This window comes from Saccopteryx bilineata, chromosome 1 (assembly GCF_036850765.1).
Source record: "Saccopteryx bilineata isolate mSacBil1 chromosome 1, mSacBil1_pri_phased_curated, whole genome shotgun sequence".
NCBI classification, from domain to species: Eukaryota; Metazoa; Chordata; class Mammalia; order Chiroptera; family Emballonuridae; genus Saccopteryx; species Saccopteryx bilineata.
This window is the reverse complement of record NC_089490.1, coordinates 352,774,986-352,796,608: the sequence shown is the minus strand read 5'-3', so window position 1 is coordinate 352,796,608 and position 21,623 is coordinate 352,774,986. Positions and strand designations below refer to the sequence as shown.

General features: G+C 49.3%; 1 protein-coding gene across 1 annotated transcript in view; it reads left to right on the top strand.

The window, feature by feature from the left end:
• The first annotated feature begins 2,834 nt into the window (after positions 1-2,834).
• Positions 2,835-21,623, top strand: part of DCHS1 (dachsous cadherin-related 1) — a 35,705-nt gene continuing 16,916 nt past the window's right edge. Inside the window, exons 1-2 of the mRNA XM_066250839.1 lie at positions 2,835-3,088; positions 17,807-19,714. Of these exons, the coding sequence (XP_066106936.1) occupies positions 17,927-19,714 (1,788 nt within the window). The 5' untranslated portion in view covers positions 2,835-3,088; positions 17,807-17,926. The remainder of the gene's footprint in view (positions 3,089-17,806; positions 19,715-21,623) is intronic.

The window sequence follows — 21,623 nt, the reverse complement described above, 5'->3', positions numbered from 1 at the left end:
TGTGGATATCAAAGATTCAATTCCCAGTTAGGGCACACAAAAGCACCCATTGGCTTCTCCATCCCTCTCCCTCTCTCCTCTCTCTCTCTCTCCCTCCCTCCTGCAGCCATGGCTTGATTGGAGTGAGTTGGCCTGGAGGCACTGAGAATGACTCCATGCCCTCTGCCTCAGACACTAAGAAGAGCTCGGTTGCTGAGCAACAGAGCAAAGCCTCAGATTGGCAGAGCATCTAGTGAGTTTGCTGTGTGGATCCCAGTCCCATGCATGCGGGAGGCTGTCTCTCTGCCTCCCCTCCTCTCACTGAATTTTTTTTTTATCTAAAAAGTGTTTATAGAGACACCCAACATATGCAGTTGTGAAGTCATAGTATCAGGAATAGTAACCAAAGCTGTTAAATTACTTTGACCATGGATTCTGTGGCATGTGACCTATACAAGTACTTGAAATAGTATTGCTCAGGACATTTCAGGTTAATGAGTTAGCCCAAACCGTAAAAATATTATGTATTGAGCACTTACAATGCACTAAGTACATACAGTATGTCCGTAAAGTCAGGGTGCATTTTTGACCAGTCACAGGAAAGCAACAAAAGATGATAGAAATGTGAAATCTGCACCAAATAAAAGGAAAACTCTCCCAATTTCATACCTATTCAGTGCAGTTCAATGTGGGCTCACGCACAGATTTTTAGGGCTCCTTAGGTAGCTATCCCGTATAGCCTCTACAGACTCGTCACTGACTGATGGCCTACCAGAATGGGGTTTCTCCACCAAATTGCTGGTTTCCTTCAACTGCTTATCCCACCAAGTAATGTTATTCCTATGTGCTGGCGCTTCATTATAAATGCGCCGATATTCACGTTGCACTTTGGTCACTGATTCGAATTTAGCGAGCCACAGAACACACTGAACTTTCCTCTGTACCGTCCACATCTTGACTGGCATGGCCGTGGGCTGCTCCGCTGTATACACAGTGTTACGTCATCATCTGTGCATGCGTACATGCTGCCACATCATCCTACAGAAACTGGGAGAGTTTTCCTTTTATTTGGTGCAGATTTCATATTTCTATCGTCTTTTGTTGCTTTCCTGTGACTGGTCAAAAGTGCATCATGACTTTATGGACACACTGTACTTTACATATATTAAATATTTTAACCCTTAGCCCCACTTTATAGTTGAAAAAAGTGAAGCAGAGACAGGTTAAGTAATTTTCCAAAAGCCACACAGCTTAAAAATGGCAGAGTCTGGACCCAGGCCAGGCAGTCTGGCTCCAGAATCCACAAACTTAGTCACCATACCATACTGCTCTATCCAGTGGTTTGTTGTTCAAAATAAAGTAAATGAGAGCAAACCCTGTAATATAAGAGACTTTGTAAGATGTCAAATATAAGGTTACTCCCTCTATCCTGAGGGATGATTTGGGGAAAACAAAAAAAGGAAAAACCTCACCCTATATTCAAGTTTATACGGTATTTGCAGAAGACTCCCAAATATTTATTTCCATCTCAGACAGCTCCTCTAAACTGCAGATCTATCTACCCAACTGGCACTTCAAAGTGAGCAGCCCAAATGGAAAGCCATCATCTTTCTGTATCTTCTCCCTACAAGTTACCCTTTTGTCTAGTACGATGAATATCGCCACCATCCACCCAGCTGCTCAAGCCAGAAACCTGGATCTTATCAAAGACTCCAGACTCTCCTTTACTCCTCTCTTTCAAAATCACATTCCCTTCTTTTTTAACTGAAATTTTGTCTCTATCCCCAGAAATTCATGATTTCTATGTGCCATTTGAATAAGTCTCAAATCCAGAATACCTTCGAACTCACACCTACTCACAGTCATAAAGATAGAAGGGGAGGGTTCAAACCTCTTCTAGTTAGTTCTTCAGTACTCTCTGCTGCTGTCTGAATTCACTTCTCCCCATTTTCTCTACCAAGTTAGCCCCTCAAGTCCCTTCTACCTCCTTGCTCAGATTCCAACTCAATTTCCTCCTCTGGGGAGTTTATGAGATAAACAACCATCCTAATCTGTGCTCCAATACCCTCCATCCTATCTCTAGCCTCAAGTTTGAGGAGAAAGAAGGAGTGAGGGAAAGAAAACTAGGCAATGAAGAGGGTAAAGGGATAAAGGGAATGGGAGAAATACAAGTGACTAGGGGGAGGGAATGGGGCGATTAAGAAAGAAGAGGATGGGAAAGAGGAGGACCAGGACAGGTAACAGAAGGGAGTGGGGAGAAGGTGGCAGAAGCGGGTGATGAGCAGCCAGGGAGAAAGGGACATGGAAAAGGGGTTGGGGAGAGAGAGATGACGAGAAGAGATGGGAAAATGGGCTGGGGAGGAGACAGGGAAGGGAGAGGGGCATAAGAGAAGAACTGGGGGGCGAGAAGAGATGGGGAAAGGGGGTGAGAAGATAGGGAGAAAGAAAGAATAGAGAAAAAGGGTCGATAAAGAGAAGGGTTGCGCGAGTGGGAGAATAGGACAGTGAGGGAGACGCGGGGACGAAGAAGGAGCAGGGGCTTGGAGAGAAGATGGAAAGGGAGGACGAGGAGAAGGGGACAAGGAGAGGAGACGTAAAGAACGGGATGGGAGGAGGGGCCGGGCGCAGTGACCGGGAAAAGGGAAGGGAACTGGGACGGCGTAGAGCAGGGGCCGGATCCCGCTCTGGGGACTGGGGCCGGGAAGTGGAGGGGCGGAGAAGGCCGGCCGGGTGTTAGGGGCTCCGCGGCACCGAGCGCGGGTGGGGGCGGAGGCGGGGGCTCCGCGGGCCGAGGGCGGGGGCTCGGGTTACCGCGGAGGGCGGGGGCGGGGAGGGGACGGCGGGGGCGCGGGACGCGGCGGCGGAGCTCGCATCCTCCGCGGGGCGGCTGTGGAGGAGGCGGCGCCCCGGCGGCGGCGGCGAACCGACCGACCGACGGCCAGGGGCACGAGGAACGACGGCCGGCTTCCCGTAGCTGATCGCGGACCCGGAGACGGCAGCGGCGGACGATGCGCCGCCCCAGGCCCTGCGCCGCCGGGCGCTGCCCGGGGGGCTGACCGCGGCCGGACCGCACCCCAGGACCGGGCGAGAGAGCCCGCGCTGCGCGGAGGTCAGTGTCCGCGGCCGCCCAGCCCGGCCGGCCTCTCCCGGGCGGCGGCGGCGGCGGCACAGCCGGGGGCTTTGTTCTGAGCTGGAGACAATGGGGTGGTGGGGGGGTGCATGGGCCTGCGGGACGAGGGCGAGCGTGAACGTGAGCGCGGGGGCAGGGCCCGGGGGGGGGGGGTCTTTGTGTGCGTGTGTCATCGAGTTGGGGTGTGTGTTGGAGTGAGTGTGCTGGGGGTGCGGGCAGGGTGTGTGTGCTACTGCGAGTGCGAGTGCATGGGTTGTGTGAGTCAGTGCGTGTCACTAGGAGGTTGTGTGGCTGTGTGTGTGCTGGTCGCGTGTGTATGTGCGTGTCATTATGAGGGTGTGTGTGTTAGAATGAGTGTGTGTCATGGTGTGCGAGTCCCTGTGAGGGAGTGTTTGTGTGAGTGCATGTGTGTGTGTGTTGCTGCCATGTGTCAGAATGTGGAGGATTGGATGTGTGACAGACAAACTGAGAGAGAGACAAAGAAACTGAGGAGGGGAGAAGTAAAGAGAATCAGGAAAGAGACAGTCAAAGCCTGAAGTGGAGGCTGGTCATCCCAGGCCACGTTCTGAGTTAGGGTCCAGGACACCTCCATCAGAATCCTGTGCAGGGGACGGAGGAAGGTCACCACAGGCCTGGTTCCACGTGGAGGGGGTGGGGAGAAGGAGGTCTAGAAGCACAATGAACTCAGTGTGGCCTGGGCTGGGCCCGAAGCCACAGGAGTCATAGGCCAGAAAAATATTGTTGCTTGTATCAACTCCTCAAATACCCACAGGGGACATAGTCATAGCCCTACTCAACCCACAGGGGACACAGTCCCAGGCAACACATACTCACAAAAATGTCTTCAAAGACATCACACACCCCAAGGAAGCACTGTCAGAGCCAATACGCATCTAAGGAAGATGCTCTCAGGACAACACGCACACTCAGCAGAAATGATACAGCCAATACATTCCCACAGGATTGTCAAAACCAGCACATACTGTGGGAGGCACTGTCACAGTAATACACATCTACTGGAAACACTGTCACAGTCAACCCATCATCTAGGTTATAGTTCATCAGAGCTGCTCATATAACACAGGTGTCCCAGAGACTTGACACTTATTGGAAGCTGTGCTGCAATCACCCTTACCACACACCCACTTGTACAAACCCATAGGGCAGTGGTCCCCAACCCCCGGGCCGTGGACTGGTACCGGTCCGTGCGCCATTTGGTACCTGTCCGCAGAGAAAGAATAAATAACTTACATTATTTCCGTTTTGTTTATATTTAAGTCTGAACGATGTTTTATTTTTAAAAAATGACCAGATTCCCTCTGTTACATCCATCCAAGATTCACTCTTGACGCTTGTCTCGGTCACGTGATACATTTATCCGTCCCACCCTAAAGGCCAGTTGGTGAAAATATTTTCTGACATTAAACCAGTCCGTGGCCCAAAAAAGGTTGGGGACCACTGCCATAGGGGACAGACTTTTAGGTGACATGCACACACTAGAGTGAGCCATCCCAGCTGTTAAATAAATTATGATGCTCAAACCATTACTTCTCATCCATAGACTGCCGGGCTTACCCTCTTATCTCCTGAGAACTTGGGGGCCTGGATCAGTCTTCCCCTCACCTTATATCCTGCCATGGTTCTAAGTGTCCCTCCGAAACCCCAGCCTCACAGTTTCTTGCTTTCCTTAGCTCATGTTTCTCCCCTCCCAGGACCACTCTGTAGAACTGGTCCATCTCTAAAATTCCATACTTCTGCATTCCACTCTCTGCCCAGAGCCTCCTGTGTCCTTCCAGTTTTCAGCTGCTCACACTTCCATTCTAATTAGTTTTTAACCTTTCATCCTCATACCGGCCTCTTGCCCATGACCTCTTTGCTTTCTCCTAATTGCCCCTCCCTAGCTTTGTGCTCTTCTTCCAATTTATACACCCAGGACCACTCCACTCCTTGGCCACTGTTGGTTACATTTTCCTTGAGCCCACCCACCCCCCAAAGTCTCAACACTAGCTGGAATAAACTCTCAACCACACCAAATGGTGCTTCTATAAATTCATGCTTCTATAAATTCTACCTCCATAAATAAGTAAATAGATGATTTTTTTTCTATTTCTGGCACACCACTTATTTTACATCCCTTACCCCATTGTTCCCAACATATTAATTAGTCAATTTGCTGATTCATTCATTCAGTAAACACAGATTAAGCACCTGTTCTGTGCTAGGCAATGTGGTAGGTGCTAACATTGCAAGGATGAATAAAATGGACATGGTCTACCTTTATGGGGCTTACAGGCAGGCTATGGAGTGAGTACTGTGATACAACAGCACGTAGTAGGGAAACCTACGCTGATGTAGGGAAGTCAGAAGAGGCTTTCTGGAGGAAGTAAAATTTAAGCTTAAGCTTAATGGATAAACAGGGGGTCAACCAAACAAAAGAGAGGTGGAGGTGAGGTAGGGTGGGTGGAGAATATTCCAAGCCAAGAGAGCAGCATGAGAAAGCCCAGATGAAGCAGGTGATGTATGTTGAGGTGCAAAGCAATTCAGTGAGCCTGGCACTAATAGCATGGTGAGAGGAGAGGTGAGAGTCTGGAAGAGAGTGGTTGATGGAGGGTTAGTTCTATCACACGGTTCTTGTAGGTCATACGAAAAATATTTAACCCAAGGAACGTCACCAAATCATTTGAAGGTGTGGTGTGATATAACCAGATCTATTTTAGAAACATCAATCCTAACAGCAGTGTGGAGACTGGAAGGAGGAGTCTAAAAAGGATAGAGTTGGCTGTTGCAGGAACCCAGGAGGTGATCACACTGGCTTGAGCTGGACTAGTGGAAATACAGGGGAAGGAGGTAGATGGTTTCAAGAGTTCTTTAGGCAGTGAGGGCAGCAGTGACAGAATGGATGTGGAGATTGAGGAGAGGGACAAAGTAGATAACCTGGTCTACCTGAACACTGAGAAAACTGAAGCCATCCAGTTTGAATTCCTCAGCTTTCTGCCTCCTCCTTCAAATTGTATTTGCATCCTCCTCAACCTCTTCTGCTTTCCTGTGGTAATGAAAAGGCAGCTCTTCTATTTAAGACCCATCCTCCACCTGTGTGTGGATCCCATCTCCTTCCCACCACAGGGACCTCAGTTGACGATTCCTATGTCTTACCAATGTCTCCAGTTTCTCTCTATATCCCCGTTCCTCCTATGAACACATGAATAGCCTCCAGTCTCTTCTACTTTCCTTAACCTTGTAATACCCAATTGACTAAGAAACTTTCACTTTGCTTTATAAACTGCTACATTTCGTAGCATGGAGCTGCTCCCACTTCCTCATTTCCCATTTACTCCTTCCAGCTCCTCCATGTAACTGCTCTCCCGGAGAGAGAAGGACCTCTCACCTCTCTCACCTGACAAATCTAGGGGCTCTTTTCAAGAGTCCTTCATTGCTTGACCCCTTAGCAGTGTTAACCATTCTTTTCCTTTTCTTTTTTCCAATATTTTATTTATTGATTTTAGAGAGAGGAGAGAGAGGAAAAGGGGGCGGGGAAGGAGTAAGAAGCATCAACTCGTCGTAGCTTCTCATATGTGCTTTGACCAGGCAAGCCTGGGGTTTTGAACCGGTGACCTCAGCATTCCAGGTCAACGCTTTATCCAATGTGCTACCACAGGTCAGGTGACTATTCTTTTCTATTTAAATCATTCTTGTCTTATGGCTTCTGAGCCATTATTTTATTCTGTCAACATTTAATGAACTCTCTTGTGCCAACCACACTGCTAGGCGATGGGAATACTATGACTGAAGACACTATTCCTACCCTCAAGAAGTTTGAACCTCAGTAGAAGAGAAAAGCAATTAAACAGATGATTACAGTATGGTGGGAATCTGTGCATCTCCCAGAACTCCTCCTGGCTGTTCCTTCTCAACCCACTTTAGGGGTTCCGTTGGGTGACCCTTAAATGTCACTGTTCCTTAGGGTTCTGGCTTAGACTTTATTGTCCATCTACTGTATACACCTCTCTGGCTGATCCATCTCATTCATTTCCAGGGCTTTGATTATCATCTATTTAAGTTGATGACTCCCAAATATCTTCCTCTTTCAGACTTCTGACCTCCAGACCTTCATATCTGCTTCCTACCTGATCTTTACTATGTAACTCACAAGCCCCTTAACATATACAAACCTGACCTCATAATTTCTTTCTCCCCCAAACCAACCCTACTCAGTTATCATGCTAAAAACCCAGAAGTTAACTATGGCCACTCCCTTCTTCACATGTACCATAACTCAGAAAGTCATTGGAATCTGTTAGTTCTACCTACTTTCTTGGATACCCCTTTTCTTGATGACCTCATCTACTGCCCTCACCTCACCATATTTTCACATAAATTACTGAAAGAGCCTTCTTACTTGTATTCCTAATCCTCTCCTCTTCCTTCTTCTTGTCCATTTTCATTGTAGCAAGAGGAATCTCTCTAAAGTGCAGATCCAGCCATGTCATTGCTTGCTCAACATTCTTCAGGGTTCTTCCATTGTCTTGGATGAAATCTGTATTTTAACAAGGCTTATGAGATCCTCATGATCTGACTCCCCCCAGCCTCATCACCTCTCCCATTTTCCTAGCTCCCTCATATTGTGAGTTCCAGTCATTGAATTCCTCGTAGTTCCCCAAAGACACTGGCATTCTTCCATGCTTCTGGCTCTTGGCACATACTACTTTCTGCCCTAAAAACCCTTCACTCCCTTCTTCTCCTGGCCAACCCCTTCCCATCCTCAGATCCATTCTCAAACCATGCCTTTCCTGACTCCACCAGCCAGGCTTGGGATCTTCTTGTCTTGCTGTCATGATTGCCTCTCCCCTGTTCTGTTTCTCTAACTGGACTTGGATTTCATGATGACAAGGTTGCATGTTATTCATCTTCATGTCCCCAGGGCTACTCTACAGATTCTTGGCAATGAACAGATGAATGAATGAGGCACTTGACAGCACATGCCTCACCCTCAATCACTCACTCTTCAGAAGACTGACATCTGGTCTCAACTGCCCACACAGTCAAGGTATTTCCACACATACCCACTTATCCCACTGGAAACATTTCCACTTCCCTCCCCCAAACTTACCCTTCCTCATCTTCTTCTCTCTCCTTTCTCCCTTTTACCTGGGCTTCTCTTTTTCTGGATCCTCTTCCTCTCTCCTTTCTGCACTTTATTTCTCTTTCATTCAGTTAGCAAATACTTAAGGAGCACCAGAAATTTGCAAATCCAAAATCTGTTTCCTGGTTTCCCGCTGCCTGCCCCCTCCTTCAGCTCCAGTGTCTAAGTTTCCTGGGCAACCCTTTGACTTCCAGGAATTTTCAACCAATGCCACATGGGAAAGTCTTCTCAGTTCTTGTGTCACTGGTGAGAGGGCACCTCCTCCAAGAAGTCCACCTGGAGCCCCAAACCTGAGTCAGGATGCCCCTCTGTGTTCTGATTAGCACACTAAAATCTATTTATGTTTCTCTCTAAGCTTCTCAAAGAAGGGAGCTGTTGTCTCTCAGGGCCTAGCACTCCCACAAGGTTGGTGAGGAAGGAGGAGGGGAGAGAGGAAAGAGGGGAGAGGGTAGACACATCAGACTTTCCAACCACACCATTTGCCACTTGGATGACTCTAGCATCTCTGAGCTCCCCTTTCTTCAGATGAAAATGCCAGTAACATTAAGAGAATTGTTTGAGGATTCATAAAGAAGACAACTATTAGGTGCTGAACTTTGAACTTAATTTTATTTCCAATGTCTCAGTCTCTCTGCTGTGTTCATCTGCCCTCAGTCTCCAGCCTCCTGCTTCCCCAGACTTGTTCTTTCCTCTCAATATCTCTGAGTTGCTAGCTCCAGCTAGCTCCAGCAGCACTAGCCTCTTCTGCAGTCCGGACTCTGATTGTCAGGGTCAGAATTTAAGATCAGATCTTTACTGCCCATCACCACCACTCCTAGCTTCCTCACCATTTCCAGGTCTCCCTACCTCCAGATACCACAAAGGCAGGGACTCGATCTCTCCAAGTCACTACAATTTCTTTTTTTTTTCTTTTAAAGAATTGATTTATTTATTTGAGAGAGAGAGAGAGGAGAGGGAGGAGCAAGAAGCATCAACTCGTGGCTGCTTCTTGTATATGCTTTTACCGGGCAAGCCCGGGGTTTTGAACTGGCGACCTCAGCATTCAGGTCAACACTTTATCCACTGCACCACCACAGGTCAGGCAACAATTTCTCTACTGCTTAATATGGTGTTTGGCACATGGTAAGCCTTCAGTAAATATTTGTTGACTAAATCTATTAATGAATTATTTCACAAGCATGCCCTTGAACCTCCAAGCATCCTCTGGTCCCTTCCCCTGTCTTACTGTCTGACTCCATGCCCACGTGACCATCTACCTGGACTGGCAATTATCTCATCATTAATATTCTCTTCTAACCCATCCTGTGCACACTGCCAAATTATTATACTAAAGCAAACTTTGCTTGTTCTCCATCCCTGTTCTGTTGCCTGGCCGTGACCCTCTATCAGGGCATTCCAAGCCCTCAAGCAGAAAAGCAATATGGTGTTAACAGAAAGCACTAGTTTTGGAGTTCATCAGAGCTTCATTCCAGATGTCTCTCTGCTAGTTGCTCTGAGCCTCAGTTTCCTCATTTGTGAAATAACACTTATCTCAGAGTTATCATGTATGTCTGGCAAACAATAGCAACTGATATTTATTGAGCCTTCTCTCTATGCCAAACACTGCTAAGTTTTTTGTAGTGTTCTTTAACTTTTTCTTTTTAAGATTTTATTTATTTTTGAGAGGAGATAGAGTGAGAGAGACAGAGAGAGAGAAGGGGGAAAGAGCAGGAAGCATCCACTCCCACGTGCCTTGACCAAGCAAGCCCAGGATTTCGAACCTCAGCGTTCCGGGTCAACGCTTTATCCACTGTGCCACCACAGGTCAGGCTCATTTAACTCTTGTATCAACCATATAAAGTAGGTCCCTTAACCCCCATTTTACAGAAGGAAAAAGAGTTTGATAGGTTAAACAGCTTGCCCAGGGTTACACTATAAGTGGTAGAGTCAGAACTTGAACTCAAGTCTGTCTGACAGCAGAGCTCATCTTCTTCATACTGTAATAATAGTTCATGCTTGCACCCTTGAACAACATTTACTGTGTGCCAGACACTGTTCAAACTGCAAACATAGTGCAGTAGATATCAGTATTGTCTTTATTTTATAAATGAGAAAATGGAAGCACTAAGAAATTAAGTGGCTTGCCCAAGGTCATACAGCTAGTAAGTGTGAAGCTGGGCAGAAATCCAGTTGGTTTGGCCCCAGTATCCACATCTTCACCCGATCCTGTCCTGCCTCACTATGATATATGGCCTTCCTAGTCCAAGAGTTCAATACAGGTGCATTGATGAGTAAATCTATGCTGACATCTTTTCTATGGCCAGTTGTTTATCAGTTCATTCTCTTTCATTTCCCACTAGAGGAGGTTGCACCTTTATGGCCCTCCTAAACTGTTCTCCACAAGGTCACTAGCGAACTCCTCAGCGGCCACTGCTCAGCCCTCATCTTACTTAGCTCTCAGCAGCATTAGATGCTATTGCTCTCTCCCTCCTTGTTGAAATGTTTCTTCCCTTAACTTCTGTGACACTGCCTCCTTCTCCAAGAATAATAAAGGTCTGCTCAGTCTGCATTTAAAATGTGACTGTTCCCCAGGGTTCTGTCCTAGACTCTTCCCACTCTACATGTCTTATCTGATGGTCCCCACACCTATGGCTTTCCATTCCTCCTTGATTTTTTCAAATCAAGACCTCTCTCCTAGGCTCCAGATCCAACTGTGCCTGGAACAATTCCACGTGGGGATCCTGCCAGGCACCCCCAAAATGGCTCCTCCTCTGTGGTATCCTAATGGCACCACTTTAGTAACCCGGCCAGAAGCCTGGGAGTCTGTCTAGAGCCCTTCTATCCCCTCACCCTTCCTGAGAGTCAGTGGCCAAGTCTTGTAGCTTCACTTCCTTGCACCTTTCTTCCTGTGCCCTCTCAATCGCACTGTTCCTGGGCCGAGCTGTTACAGACACGTCACACCTCGTCCTCTCAGTTCCCTGTTCAGGTCTCCCTTGGCTTGCTAGGACGCTTCCCTTCAGCTCCCTTGTCATTTCTCCCTCTCTCCATCTTTCCCTTCTCCCTGAGTCCCAGGCAGTGTGGTGTCCTGGGGTCAAACTGAGGCCGTGTTACCTCAGGGAAGTTGTTTCAGTCTGAGCTTCAGTTTCCTCAATGGAAGGCGGGACACCTTTTACACAGCGTTGTTATGATGATTAAACGAGATACTGTCTGTGAATTGGCTGGCATAGGGCCCAACACACCATACAAACTCAGAAAATAGACTTTATTTCTGCTTCCTCTGCTCACATCCGTCCCCAGCCTCTCCCTGGGATGCATCCTGGGAGCCAGTTCTCAGGGGAACCCACCGGGTGCGGGCCTGGTCACCGGTCATTGACCTACAGGGTTGTCGTAAGGCTATCCAGGGAAGCCAGTCTGTCAGCCCTTTCTCCCTCCTCCCTTCCTCAGCCTCCTCTCCTCTCTGCCCCCCTACCCTTCCAGCTCTGGCTCCTGCCTCTTTTGACTTCCTCACCCATCTCTCCAGGCTTGCTGTTCCTGTCTTTGACTTACTTCGCCTTCCTGCAGCAAGCCCTCTCACTCTTTTCTTTGCCACGCACACTCGCTCTCCCTCAGTCCTGCTCCCTGTCATCTACCCACCAGAACTCTTTCTTCTCTCCTTTATGTCTTTACACCTCTCTTTGCTCACTGAGGCTACGCTCTTCTTCCTCCACTTCTGTGCCAGTCCGCCTTTGGTAGCTCTCCTCACCCTGTTGTCTTTCTGGTCCCTGCTCCTCCCTGACCCTGGGACAGGAAGTTGAAGCAGGAGGCCTGGGTGATGCCAGCCCGCCCAGCCTGCTTCCCCTCTGTACCTCGGGCCACTCCTCTACTTCCTCCTAGAGTACCCTCTTCCTTTATGGTCCCCTTATTCCTCCCCTCAACCTACTTTTCCTTCTTCTCCCTCCTCTCCCATGCACCCCCGCTCCCAGGTCCTATAGATACACAAGCCGTGGGTGGGGGGAGGATTGACATCATATTGCAGGCCCCAATGAACAGTCTCGCCCCTCCCCCTCCTAATGAGAACCAGCTGTGGTTCCAGAGGCCCAGATGTGGGGCTAAAGGGGGAGAGCAGGATGGAGCCAGAGGACAGAGTAACAGGACTGGGACAAAGTGAGGGCACGCAGCAAAGCAGAACTGGGTGGGGAAAGAGGTGTGACAGATCTGGGGGGAGAAGAAGACAGACCTGGGCAGGAGGCAGGACAGCTTGGAGAAAGAGACAAGATGGATGGTTTATACCAGATCTGGGGGAAGGGATGCGACAGACCTGGAGAGGAAAAGAGACAGGAACAGGGAGGAGGAGCAACTCTTGGGGAAGAGGCAGTGAGAAATATTGGACAGATGGGGGAGATGGTGCTAAGAAGAGAGTTGGAGAGAGGATGAGACGGTCTCGAGAGAGAGTCTGGAGTTCCAGTTTGGAACTGGAAGCCCTGAAGCAGGAAATGATGAGGCACAGTCCAGACAGAGGCCCCAGGGACCCAGAGGTCACAGCTGCAGCCGCAGAGCTGACCACGAGTGCCCTGGCAGCATGTGTGAGAGCATGCCTGCGTGTGGGTGGGTCTACAAGTGTCTGCGCGTGTGTCTGTGTGAGTCTGTGCACGTGTGAAAGTGGGTCTGCCTGTGCGTGGAGTGTGCCTGTGTGTATACATTGTGGGGGAGGGGAGGTAATCTATGAGAATGTGCCCGTCCATGGAAAGCCTGTGATAAAGTCTTTCTGTGTTTGTATGTATGCCTGCGTGTGTGTGTGTGTGTGTGTGTGTATGTGTGTGTGTTTTGGGGGGCAGGGGGCCCATGTGAATGAACTTGCCCTCTGTGTGTGTGTGAAAACATGTTTCTCTGTATTTGTGACAAGGGGTATCTGTGCATGCACACTGGCTATGAAGTCTGTCCATATGTGTATGAGTGTGTGTTGAGTGTGCTTGTCTGCAGGTAAGTTAGAGCATGTGTAGGTCTGTGACTATGAGTATGCACCTTTGTCCACTGTAAGAGTGTATTGGGGAAGTCTGCACTGGAAAGGGGCCTAGGCTGGGTGATGAGGAGGGCACCGGGGTCTACATAGTTAGGAAGAAGGGGCATCTGCCTGGGTCCGAATGCCTCCTCTTTCCGGTTGATCTTTCACCCGAGCTCTTGTCTCATACATTTCATACACCCTTTCATTCAAAAAATGTATTGCTCATGTACTATGTGCTGCCCACAAAGGTGAATAAGATACAGTCCTGGCCTTCAAATAGATGACATTTTGTCTCTGGGTGGGGAGACAAAGTGATAACTCGGTGTATTAAGTTTATTGACCTTACTGTCCATTATCTTCTCTCCCTCCCAATCATAACTGCCTTTTCTCTACTGACTGATTAAATGAGTAGGAACAGCTTTTAATCCTTGATATCGAATCCAGTCTCTAGGTCTAGATTCCTGACTTGGGCCCCTAGGCTGTCCCTCTACACTCAGCCTCTCCCTTCTTTGAGTCAGGCTTGTGTTCACTCTGACCTCCTTGTTCTGCATTTCTCTGATGTGTTATTCCACAGGCAGCTCATTGGCTCCTCAGCCTTGAGCTCAGGGATAGGGATCTTAGTGCACACCCAGAGTCCCAGAATTCTGAAGCTGGGATGAGGGTACACCCATCTTCTCCTCACCCTGTTGTCTTTCTGGTCCTTGCCCCTCCCTGAGATGGTGCTGGGAACTGATGAGAGAGCATCCACCAAATGCCCAGCTCTCATTTCCTTGCTTCCATTGCCTCTAATTCCCGCAAACCCCACAAGGTAGGTATTGCTGTAGCCATTTTATAGATTAGGAAAATAACACTGAGACCAGGACTCAAACCCAGCTCAAACTCTGGAGTCCCTGCTCTTCTTATTGCCTTATGCAGATAGAAGAGATGGGGGTTAGAAGTGTAATATGGGGGGGGGGGGTCAGAAGCTCTCTTCACTTAGGAGGACTGAAAGTCCTAGAGCAGAGCAAATCTGTCAAGACCAAAGAACACCTTTCCATAGCCGCAGGACTAACCATGGTGTCTCCAGGGCACAGGCTCACACAAGTTTGTGTATCTCATGTTAGTTGGCATGTCCATGGGTGCTTCTCTCTGTGTTGATAGATGAGTGTGGCGGTGTGCAGTTCTCTGACCATTCATTCAGCACTGATTGCCTGCTGACCATACACCTCTACTAATGCTGGAGATCAGAGACAAAATAAGACCAACAAGTTGCTGCCCACAAGGAACTTCCAGTTCTGCAGGGGGGGCAGATACATGAACAAATGAGGGTTGCTGTGCAGTTTATGGTCAGTGTGCACCAAAAACAATGGGAGCCCAGTAGAGGATACAGTTGGCTCTGCAGGGGGTGATGGAGATGTAGAAGACTCCATAAAATACAGGACATTTGAACTTCATCTTGAAGTTTGAGTAGGAGATAGCCACTTGGAGAGGATTTATAGAGGATATCTCAATAGAAAGACTAGCCTGACCGGGTGGTGGTGCAATGGATAGAGTATCAGCCTGGGACGCCGAGGACCCAGGTTTGAAACCCTGAGGTCACTGGCTTGAGTGAAGGCTCACCAGCTTGAGCGCAGGGTCACTGGCTTGAGCATCAGATAACAGACATGAGCCTATGGTCGCTGGCTTGAATCCCAAGGTCATTGACTTGTGCAAGGGGTCATTGGCTCAGTTAGAGCTCCCCGGTCAAGGCATATATGAAAAAGCAATCAATAAACAATTTAAATGCCACAACTCTGAGTTGATGTTTCTCATCTCTCTCCCTTCCTGTCTGTCTCTGTCTGTCTCTCTTTAAAAAAAACAAACCGAGAGAATAATTCATACTAAGCAAGGAGTTGGAAAGGATCATGGCAATGGAGTTAGTGTTGGAATACGGGATATGATGGTAAAATGAAGGAGGGGCACACTAGAGAGATCGGCAGGACTCAGATCAGGAAGATATATTAAGAATGTTGGACTCTATATTGTGGGCCAGAAATTCTATACCTAGTGTCCATGAACCTCATGAAACTGTGGACACAGTTTGTGTGTATGTGTATCTGCATTTTCCCCCTGGAGGAGTAGCAGTTTTCTGCTGTAAGTAATGGGAACCCAATGGAATCCTTTTGTCAGGAGTGGTTTGTCAGGAATAGGTCTGGTCAGGTAGAGATGGACCAGAGGGTCCAAGCCAGGAGGCTGGAGGACCAGTAAGGAGCAGAATCGAAAGGAGAGATGACAAAGCTCACACTAGGACAGCAGCAGTGGGGAAGAAAGGAAAGGGCATCCTTGAGACCCGTCAAGTTGAGACAGTTAGGTTTGGATGACTAATTGGATGACTAAGAGCAGGGAAGCCAGGAGAGCTTCTGGATTTCTGCCTTGAACACCTGGAAGAGTGATGGTGTTGTCCCCAGGAAAGGGAATGGAGGAAGTCAGTTTGAGGTGAAGGTTGGGTATCTGCTGTGAAGGAAGTCCAGTATATGGCTGGACATATGCCACCAGAGATGTCAGAGGCAGAAATGTAGATTAGAACGTCATCAACAGATAAATGACACATAAAAACCTGATTGATGCACTTGATTCGAAAGCATGGTAATGGATAAGTTCTCCCAGGCGGAGTGTGGAGAGTGGGTAAGATGTGGCCAGGGTTGAGTCCTGCAGAGAACCAGTTTTTACTTTATTTTTTTAAAGATAATATTTATTAATTTTAGAGAAAAGAGAGAGAAAGAGAAAGGCGGGGGTTGGGGGAGGAGTGGAAAGCATCAACTCGCAGTTGTGTCTTGCACGTGCCTTGACCTGGCTAAGCCCAGGATCTTGAACCAATGAGCTCAGCATTCCAGGTTGACGCTCCATCCACTGCGCCATCACAGGCCAGGCTGAAAACCAATTTTTAAAGATGGGTTGAAGTAGAACTTGCACAGGAGACTAAGGAGTGGACAGAGAAGTACAATGGAACCAAGAGGTGGGGTGTAACCATGTGAAGCCAAGATAAGTAGGCTTCAAGAAGCCAATGATCAGTAATCCAGTATTCCAGAAGAATACAGTAGGGGGAATAAAAATAAGTTTAGGTTAGATGTAGAACATGGAAGCTTAGTGAAAGCAATGTCATAGGAGAGGAAGCCTCACTTCATAGAGGTGGAGGGTGTGAGAAGTGAGAAATCGGAAGAAATGAGCCAACCTTTCAAAGACGGTTGCTCTCAGTCACTAAATGCTTTCATGAGGCTTTTGGCCTCCTTCTTCTTGAACTTCAGCAGCATTTGACACCCTGGCTCCCCTTAGCCTCAGAGGCACCTCCCCTCTCTGGTTTTCTGTTTCTTTCTCTCTAGCCCATTAAGGTCCAGTTGATGGTTCAGGTCAGAAATTTGCCTATCACAGTTGACCTCTCCTATTACCTCATCCCCCACCTTCAAACAGGCATCAAGCCCTGTCTCTTCTACCTCCTAGACCTCCTACAGACCTATCCACTCTATCACTTTCATTGCTGACACTCATCTAAGTCATTATCAAAGCAGCGCCATCTCCTGGGCTCCTACAAGTGTGCTGCAGGGGCTGCCCTAAGATAACCATCCTGTCTGCATGCCCCTTATTTTCCTAAGGGCAGCGACAGTGATCTTCACAAAATGTAAGTCATGTCCTGGCACACCCCTTCTCAAAATACTTTTGTGTCTTCTACTTGCCTTTAGGATGAAGTCAAAATCATCACTATGGCTTATGAGTCCCTGCCCCACTTCATACTGTCACCCCTAGCACTCTACACCTCACACACATTGTCCCCTAATTACACCCCAAACAATCAGCCCTTTCTTTACTGTGGGCTCTAAACCTTTCCAGTCTCTTCCCTCTTCCGAAAGCTCTTCTCTCCTTTCTGTACCCCCTTCTCTGCCCACCATTGCCTAGCTAATAGCTACTCATTAAGTAGATTCCAACTTGACTATTAGCTCTCCCACACTCCCTATGTTAATCCCCTTATGTCCTCATAGCTCCCTGTACTTCTTACAGCCCTAATCACTTGTCCAGTTCCTGAACTGTAAGCTCCATGAAGCCAGGGACTGTTTTCTTTATTCCTGGATGTGTCTGTCTCCAATGCCTCCACAGAGTAGGTGCTCAATTTCTTGTTGAATGGAGAGGAAAATGGGGCTAAGAGAATATATATATGGAGAGAAAGAGAGAGAGAGAGAGAGAGAGAGAGAGAGACTTCAGCATATTTAAATGCTGATAGAAGTCTTCAGCAGAGAGGAAAAGGCCAACATTCAGATGAGGTTCCCAAGCCAATGGTTACTGAGGTATTACTTCTGAATGAGAAGAAAAGTGAGAAAGGACGGACCATATTTTAAAGTCTAGAGATTGAAGGGAATCTGAGGGCATTCAGACCTGAAAAATAGGAACAAAACAATCTGCTGAGAGAGGGTGGTCAGGGTGGGATGGGAACCTGCCAGGGAAAGACAGAGTGGGTCCCGAGGAGTCCTGAAGCAGAGGTTTTCTGGACCCGAGATGGATGTACGGCAGCCCAAGGTCTAGACTCCAGTCTCCCTGAACTGTTGCTCCCTCCCCCATCATGACCTTTTTCCTTCTGCTTTTCTCCCAGGTCAGGGAGCTTGTTCTGGAGCCAGGGCCCGAGTTGGACCTGATCCAAAGCCTAAGATCAAGCTGGGCCCAGAGCCTGGACTGGAGCCGGAGCCCAAAACACATCTGGACTGCACCTGTCATGCAGAGAGAACTGGGCACTGTGTCTTCCTGCACTAGCATGCAGAGCCCCGGGCCCCTTCCCCTGCTCCCACTGCTGCTGCTGCTGCTGGGGGCCAGGGTGACAGGCGCCTGGGGCCAGGCCGGGAGCTTGGACCTGCAGATCGATGAGGAACAACCAGCAGGCACACTGATCGGGGACATCAGTGCGGGGCTTCCGGCAGGCACAGCAACACCTCCCATGTACTTCATTTCCGCGCAGGAGGGCAGCGGTGTGGGCACAGACCTGGCAATCGACGAGCACAGTGGGGTGGTCCGTACAGCCCGTGTCTTGGACCGGGAGCGGCGGGATCGCTACCGCTTCACTGCAGTCACTCCTGACGGCGCCACTGTGGAAGTTACTGTGCAAGTGGCTGACATCAATGACCATGCTCCAGTCTTCCCGCAGGCCCGTGCTACCCTGCAGATACCTGAGCATACAGCTCTTGGCACCCGCTACCCGCTGGAGCCTGCCCGTGATGCAGATGCGGGTCGCCTAGGAACCCAGGGCTACGCCCTGTCTGGTGACGGGGCTGGAGAGACCTTCCGGCTGGAGACACGCCCTGGTCCTGACGGGGTCCCAGTGCCCGAGCTGGTTGTTACTGGGGAGCTGGACCGAGAGAACCGCTCACACTATGTGCTGCAACTGGAGGCCTATGATGGTGGCTCACCCCCCTGGAGGGCCCAGGCCCTGCTGGATGTGACACTGCTGGACATCAATGACCATGCCCCAGCTTTCAATCAGAGCCGCTATCACGCTGTGGTGTCTGAGAGCCTGGCCCCTGGCAGCCCAGTCTTGCAGGTGTACGCAGCTGATGCTGATGCCGATGCCAATGGGGCCGTGACATATGAGATCAACCGGAGGCAGAGCGAGGGCGATGGACCCTTCTCCATTGACGCGCACACAGGGCTGCTGCGGCTGGAGCGGCCATTGGACTTTGAGCAGCGGCGGGTCCACGAACTGGTGGTACAGGCGCGGGACGGGGGCGCTCACCCTGAGCTGGGCTCAGCCTTTGTGACTGTGCACGTGCGAGACGCCAATGACAATCAGCCCTCCATGACTGTCATCTTCCTCAGTGCAGACGGCTCCCCACGAGTGTCCGAGGCTGCCCCCCCGGGCCAGCTTGTTGCTCGCATCTCTGTGTCAGACCCAGATGATGGTGACTTTGCCCATGTCAATGTGTCCCTGGAGGGTGGAGAGGGCCACTTTGCCTTAAGCACCCAGGACAGCGTCATTTACCTGGTGTGCGTGGCTCGGCAGCTGGATCGGGAGGAGCGGGATGCCTATAACTTACGGGTAACCGCCACAGACTCAGGCTCACCCCCACTGCGGGCTGAGGCTGCCTTTGTGTTGCATGTCACTGATGTCAATGACAATGCTCCTGCCTTTGACCGCCAGCTCTACCGACCTGAGCCCCTGCCTGAGGTTGCACTACCCGGCAGCTTCGTGGTGCGGGTGATGGCCCGGGATCCTGACCAGGGCACCAATGGTCAGGTCACCTATAGCCTGGCCCCAGGCACCCACACCCGCTGGTTCTCCATCGACCCCACCTCAGGCATCATCACCACGGCTGCCTCGCTGGACTATGAGTTGGAGCCCCAGCCACAACTCATTGTGGTGGCCACAGATGGGGGCTTGCCCCCTCTCACCTCCTCTGCCACAGTTAGCGTGATGCTGCAAGATGTGAATGATAATGAGCCTCAGTTCCAGAAAACCTTCTACAATGCCTCACTGCCTGAAGGCACCCAGCCTGGAACCTGCTTCCTACAGGTAGATAAGCCCTGCACACAGCAGGATGCTGCTTTGAGCAGGAGTGGATTCGAGGGCCACAGGGTAGCTCAGAGCAAGAACAAAGTTTTGCAGGTGCATCTGTTGATGGTGACTTATGCCAGAGGGTTTGGTCCTGTAAGCTACAAAGTCTGTGCAGAGGGTGAGGGTTAGTGAAAAGATGAGAGCGGGTTGCAGAGCTGAGCCAAGTAATCTTGGTAGGTAAAGGAATTAAGATTGGGTCTAGAGAAAAAGTGTCTTGCAGTATCAAGAATTAAAGTACCCTATACATCTAGTACTGTGCTAGGCTCTGGGAACAATAAAAGGAGATGGTCTTGTGCCTAGGCAGGTCTGAGTTTAGGTGGAGAGACACACCAGTAACTAGTGCTATAGCAGGTGGCATATAAGCTGTTGTGGAAGACCAGAGGATGGGACTTTGAAGAACCAATGAGCCCAGTTGGCTTAATGGTAGAGCGTCGCCCTGGTGTGTGGAAATCCCAGGTTTGATTCCCAGTCAGGGCACACAGGAGAAGAGACAATCTGCTTTTCCACCCCGCCCCCTCCTCCTTCTCCTTCTCCTTCTCCCTCTCTCTCTCTCTCTTCCTCTCCCGCAGCCATGGCTCAGATGGTTTGAGCAAGTTGGCCCCAGGTGCTAAGGATGGCTCCAAATGGGCAGAGCATCGCCCTATAGGGGTCTTGCTGGGTAGATCCCAGTCAAGATACATGCGGGAGTCTGTCTCTGCCTCCCCACCTCCCTGTCTCTCATTTAATTAAAAAAAATGACCAATGAGACTTTATCAAATGGACAACATAGGGTATATAAAGAGGGATTCCAAGCCTACAGAAAAAGCTGCAGAATACCATGGTGTTTAGAGGACTGTATTGTTTAGGTTGACCTCAGCTGTGCTGATAAAGAGTTGGGGGGAGTTGAGACAAGAGACAGAGACTAGCTTACAAGCATTGACTTGATCTTTAAAACCATAGGTAGCCAATGAGGGGCTCTAGGAAAATCTGATAGGTCTTTTGGAAAGATTGCTTTGCTTGCATCATAGAGTGTGGGTGCAGGAGCAGAGACTGGATAGGGGAGGCCTCTCAGGAAACCAGTGCTAAAAGTCTTTATGTCTCAGAAGTCCAACAGATCCCTGAACATCCAGGGGCTGCTGGCCTAGACTTCTAGGCTATGCCTGGGCCTGGATGATGCCTTTCCCTCCTAGCCAGCCTCTGAGTTTTGCCTGCCTGCTGCTGTCCAGTTCCCACCCACTCTCTCATGTGTTTACTGTCACTCTTGGCCCAGGACCAATGGACTATGGCTTCCAAACTCCTTCCTCCTCACTAGTGCCTGAAGCAAGAGGGCAGCTCTCCAGGTGGTTTCCTGGAGTTTTTCCTGTTAGTAACCATAAGGAAGCAGGGTAAAAATAACCAAAGGGTGTTCAAAATGGTTACAAGAAAACTTAATAATTCATTCACTGGTTATACATTTAGAGTTTCTACCATGTGCCAGTCATTGTGTTAGGGAGGCTGAGTTAATGAATGAGTCACCCCCCACACACACACACACATTCTTAATGGAGTTTATATTCTAAAGGGGAGATTCACGTGCTAAGGAACAGTTTCACTACAATAAGAAAACTTCCATAATTGGAATAAATGTGAGGTACAGAATGTCTTCCCAAAGGAAAGGACCCTTGAGCTCAGACTTAAAAGATAAGGAATTTATGAAGGGACCAGACAGGGGAAGGCACCAAGCAGAGGTGACATGCACAGAGGAGTGGGAGAGCCTGACTTGTTCAAGGGCTCACAGTGACTCAGCGTCTCTGGAGTTGAAGGTGTGAGATGGGAGAGTGGGAGATGAGACCGTGCACAGAGACCAGATGGTGAGAAGTCGAGCCAAGCCAAGGGGTTTGAGCTTTTT